Below are 5579 nucleotides of genomic sequence, written 5' to 3'. Positions count from 1 at the left end.
AAATCTGCTGTGTCCTGGTTTCTTAGCTGCTTTGAGAGGTTGTTCCCAAAGTGCTGTCTTCCAAATGTTCTACATGAACTAAGCCCCCCTTAAAATATGACATCCAGGCACTAAACGTAGTTCGTTCATCGCCTTTAAAATGTATTTTCTTACCTGCAACAGGGACGTGGTCTGGTAAGACAGGAGTTTAGCAGTTTTCCCCCTTTGGGCATGCTGTGGGACAGCGGTTACATGTGGCTCTAGAGGTAGGAGCCACTTGTCCTCAGGACTTCCGGTAAAGCAGACGGTTTAGAGTTTCACATTCGTACAATTTCCTTTAACTTTTCATCCCTCGACCTGAAAAGGCGTTCTGAGATGATGGATTGAACTTTGGAATATGACATTCCTGTATTTAGGTATGGGACCCAAGAGGGCTGTGAATATTTACACAGAGTTTTCCTCTAGTCTCCCCTTCAAGGTATTAAAGCCCTTCCCCACCCCCACTTTTTTACAAATGATCCAAAGCCAGAAAAACTGCTCAATTTTGAAAGCCTGATATTAGTGCAGGCAGTGTATCCCTGTGAGCAAAACCTGGGCTGTGAAATAAGACGTGGGTTCAAAGCCCAGCCCCGTCACTTGTTAGGTGGCTTAGCTCGGCCCAGGTCTTTAACCTAGCTCTGCCTGTGTCTGCTTATTTGAAAGATGGCATAGTTCATTCTGAGGATGGGACGAAGGAGTATTTGTGTAGTTCTTCTGTATAAGCTCCAGGATAGCTGGGACTTTGTGTTGCTCACTATTATGTTCCTAGCATTTAGAACACTGCTTAGAGCATATGAAGTGCTCCATGTGTATTTTCTAACTGGCAAAAGAAGTAAAGTACACACCTGTTGGTCTGCGGCCTGTAGTATCTAATATTATGTGCAAAGGCGACAGGCTGAAAAATGCCTCACTTCTCAGTCATAGCTGTTCATTTTATTCTGTTTAACACGTGGAGTTGCGGATCTCCTAGTTCCTTTGGAAAATTGCTTGAGATGTTAATTTTTTCGTGTCCTTTCTAGCAGTGCGTTACAGGCAACGGTGGGAAGAAGAACTGTGGTTTTACTGCCAGCGACCTGTCCGCAGCGTCACTTCACAAGGAGGCTCCGTGCAGATTGGGCTCTGCAGCAGCAGGTACTGGACCGACACAGATCCTTCCAGCTCCGTCGCCAGGAGGTCCCTGCGTGGTGGGCTGTCGGGTTTAGCACTGGCGTGGAAGTAAAGTTTGTGTTTCCTTTTTCTTTTTGTAAGCGTTATTGGGGTGTATTTACATATGATAAATATATCAAATTTAGATGCACAAAACCAGAATTCTGACAGATGTATACATTAGTGCAACCACCTGCACAATCACTGTATAGAACATCTCTGTCACCGGAAAAGTTCTGTGATCCTTTGCAGGCAGTGCCCTGCCCTGAGCCTCTAGCTTCTGGCAGCCACTAATTGGCTTTCCGTCACTTTAGTTTTTTCTATGAGTTCCTATAAATTGAACAGTCCCGCATGCAGTCTTTCGCGTCAGGATTCTTTCAGAGAGCATGGTGCATTGAGAGTCATTTGTGTTGTGTTTGCAGTTTGTTCCTTTTTATTACTAAGTGGAATCGCATTGTACGGATATCCATTCGCCAGGTGATGGTTATTGGGTCTCCAGTTTGGAGCTATTATGAATAATGTTGCTGTGAACATTTGAGTCTGAATGAAATTGCTAGGTCATGTGTATAGTATGCCAAACTGTTTTCCCAAGTGGCTATAACATTTTGTATTCCTGCCAGCAACGTAGGAGAGCCCCAATTTGCCACACATCCTGGCCACACTGGGCATCATTGTCCACCATTTAAATTTTAGCTATTCTATTGGGTATGTCGTGATGTCTCATTGTGGTTTTTATTTGCATTTACCTATTGATTAACGGTGTTTATATTTTAATGTACCTTTTTGCCATCATATGTGTTTAAGTCTCTTGCCCATTATTTTTAGGGGGGAAGGAGTGGCCTGTTAGTTTCTTATCAAGTTTAAGAGTTTTGTATGTATTGTGGATAAAAGTCCTTTATCAAATACTTGTTTTGCAAAATTTTCCTCCCTGTGTGTGGCTTGCCTTTTCATTTTATTATTCTTTATCTTCATTTTGAAGAGCAAAATGTTTTTTTAATTTTGTTGAAGTTCAGTTGATCAATTTTTTTTTCTTTTAGTAGGTTGTGTTCGTGTATTCTTTTTAAGAAACCATTGCCTAACTAGAACTCCCTAAGAAGTCTCCCGTCTTGGAAGTTTTATAGGTTTAGCTTTTATAATTAGGTGTGTGATCCATTTTCAGTTAATTTTTATGTATGGTGTGAGGTGAGGGTCTATAAACGTTCCTTGTATATGGATATCTAATTGTTCGTGCCCCATTTATTGAAAAGATTCATCTTTCCCCCCCCCGAATTACCTTTGTTGAAAACAGCATTAGTCACATATGTCCGGGTCTGTTTCTGGACGCTCTTCTTTCCGCTCACGGCCACCATTCGGGTAATCCCCCACTCTGGAGTGACGTGGCTTCCAAGTAAGTTTCAGCTCTAGTGGGTCAAAGTCCTCTGACTTCATTCTTCTTTTCAAAATAATTTTGGATATCGTAGGTCCTTTTTATATAAAACATAGAATCAGGTTATTAGTTCTAGAAAAAAGCCTCCCAGGATTTCAACTGAATATCATGTTGAATCTATAGGCCAGTTTGGGAAGAATTGTCACCCTAACAGTATTGAGTCTTCTAATTCAGGGGTCCCCAATCCCCGGGGCTGCAGACTGGTACCAATCTGTGACCTGTTAGGAACTGGGCCACACGGCAGGAGGTGAGCGGCAAGCGAGCGAAGCTTCATCTGTATTTGCAGCCACTCCCCAGCGCCAGCATCACCGCCTCAGCTCCGCCTCAGATCATCGGGCATTAGATTCTCGTAGAAGCACCAGTCCCTGGTGCCAGAAAGATTGGGGACCGCTGTAATTCACAAGCATGATGTGTTTCTCTTTTCATGTAGGTCTTTAACTTTTCTCAGCCATGTCTTGTAGTTTTCAGTGTACAGGTGTTATACATATTTTGCTAAATTTACCCCTAAGGATTTCACATTTTTGATGCTGTAGTGACATTTTAAAGTTTCAATTTCCAGTTGTTCATTGTTAGCATATAGAAAGCCAATCAAATGTCGTATTTTGAACTTAGTATTCTGAAGTCTTGCAAAATTCACTTGTAAGTTTTGGTAGCACGTTTGTAGGTTCTATATTGTAGGACTTTTCTACATAGACAATTTTGCCGTCTGCAAATATGATTGTATTTCTTCCTTTCTGACCTGTATACCTTTATTTATTTGTCTTGCCTTATTGGACTGGCTAAGACCCCAGTGCAGTGTTGAATAGAATTAGAGAGAGAGACATTCCTGCTCTGTTCACAGTCTTGGAGGGAAAGCAGTCAAATTTTCACAATTAAGTATGATGTGAAATATGGTTTTTCCATAAATGTTCTTTATCAATAAGACTGAGGAATTTCCTTTCTACTGTTAATTTGCCAAGATGCTTTCTCGAGATAATCATATGGTTTTCTCCCTTATTTTATTAATATGGTGAATTACATTAATTAATTTTCAAATATTAAATTAACCTGTACTTGGTCATGCTATTTTATCCTTTTACTGTATTGCTGGATTCTGTATCCTAATATTTTGTTAGGGATCATTGCAACTATTCTGAGAAATGTTGCTCTATTGTTTTTTTTCTTGTAATGTGTTTATCTGCTTTTGGTATCGGTAATGCTGGCCCGAAAAATGAGTTGGGAATGGTTCCCTCCCCTCTGTCTTTGTGCCGAATCGCTGTTACTGGCGTCTTCCTTGCGTGCTTGGTAGAATTCACCAGTGAAGCCATCTGGGCCTGAGGTTTTGTTTGTGAGAAGGTTCTTTTTAACAACAAATCTATTTTCTTTAATAGACAGGACCTACCGGTTATCTGTTTCTTTTTGAGTGATCTTTAGTAAGTTGTACTTTGCAAGGAGTTTGTCCATTTCATCGAGTTGTTGAATTTATTGTCATAAATTTATTTATATTATTCTCTTATTCTTTTAATGTCTGTAGAATCTATAGTAATCTTATCAAGAATTTTTCCTGATTATTCTGGCTGTATGTTTACCAATTTTATTAACTTTTCAAAGAAGCAATTTTTTGTTTCATTGGGCTTTTTTCCCCTTTTGTTTTTTGATTTTGTATTTTATTAATTTCTACTCTAATCTTTATGATTTCCTTTCTTTTTACTTCGGATTTTATTTGTTCTTTTTCTGATCTCTTAAGGTGGAAGTTTAGACCATTGGTTTGAGATCTTTTTTTTTTTCTTAATGTAAACATTTAATACTTTTCATCTCCCTCTAAGCACTGCTGTAGTTTCATCCCTCAAATTTTGATATGGCTGTTTTTATTTTCATTCAGTCTAAAATACTTTCTAATTTTTCTGTGAGTTCTTCTTTGACCATAGGTTATTAGAAATGTATTTAATTTTCTAATGTTTGCAATTTTTTCCAGATTTTTATTGGTTTCTAATTTAATTGCAGTCAAAAAATCTTATTTGTTTGTTTGTTTTTAATTTACTGAGGCTTGTTTAATGGTCTAGAATTTGGTCTCTCTTAATAAACGCTTCTCATGCACTTGAAAAGAACGTGTGTTCTCTAGTTGTTGAGTGGTGTCTTCTGTAAATTAGAGCGAGTTGGCTAATATTGTTGGTCCCACCTTTTACCTCCTGATTTTCTATCCACCAGTTTTATCAGTTATTAAGACTGTTAAATATAGGCTGTTAAATTGTCCAAATCTAATCGAGACGCCGTCTCTTTTTTCTTGCAGTCTAGTCAGTTTTGTTTCATGTATTGTGAAGCTCATTTATTAGGCACACACAGATTTAGACTGTTGTGTCCTCTTGATGAACTGATCCCTTTATTGTGAAACACGCCTTGTTCTGAAGTCGACTTTGATACCAGTGTGTCCACACCAGCTTTATTTTGATTAGTGCTTTCACGGCATATTTTTCCATCTTTTTGCTTTTAACTGATGTGTATCTTTATATTTAAGCTTGATTTTTGGTAGCCACCACGTAGTCGGGTGTTGCTTTTTTATCCACGTGGCAGCCTCTGCCTTTCAACTGGAGCACTGAGACCGTTTATATTTAATGCGAGGGTCACGGTTGAGTAACGTTCCATCTCGCTACTCGTTTTACCTTCGTCTCCTCTGCTCTTTGCTCCTTTCTCGTCCTCCCCTCCTCCTCCTGGGTCAGTGGTGTACTTTTAATGATTCTGTTTTCTCTCCATTGTTGGCTTCTTAGCTATACCTCTCTTTTTCCATTTTTTCTTTTTTTTAAGTCATTGCTCCAAGATTTACAAGTGCATTTTTTACTTATCATAGTCTACTTTCAGGTATTATACGTATCACTTTGTGTCTAAGAATCTTAAAACAGAGTACTTCCATTTTCCCTTGTCTTTGGAGCTATTTTTATCATACATTTTACTTCTACACGTATTACGAACCCACAGTAAAATTGTTACTGTTTTTGCTTTAAATCGTCCATTA

The 5579-nt window shown here is 38.8% G+C and overlaps 1 protein-coding gene across 4 annotated transcripts in view; it reads left to right on the top strand.

The window, feature by feature from the left end:
• Window positions 1–5579, top strand: part of PER3 (period circadian regulator 3) — a 45702-nt gene that overhangs the window by 34863 nt on the left and 5260 nt on the right. For 2 of the 4 annotated variants that reach the window (XM_023535593.1, XM_023535591.1), the window contains exon 18: window positions 1038–1235. In XM_023535593.1, the coding sequence (XP_023391361.1) occupies window positions 1038–1220 (183 nt within the window). In that variant the 3' untranslated portion in view covers window positions 1221–1235. Of the gene's footprint in view, window positions 1–1037; window positions 1236–5099; window positions 5114–5579 lie in introns of those variants that run through there. The other 2 variants (XM_011368479.2, XM_023535592.1) reach the window with 2 other exon arrangements.

The sequence above is a fragment of the Pteropus vampyrus genome, unplaced genomic scaffold, assembly GCF_000151845.1.
Source record: "Pteropus vampyrus isolate Shadow unplaced genomic scaffold, Pvam_2.0 Scaffold142, whole genome shotgun sequence".
NCBI classification, from domain to species: domain Eukaryota; kingdom Metazoa; phylum Chordata; class Mammalia; order Chiroptera; family Pteropodidae; genus Pteropus; species Pteropus vampyrus.
This window is presented reverse-complemented; position numbering and strand designations above follow the sequence as displayed.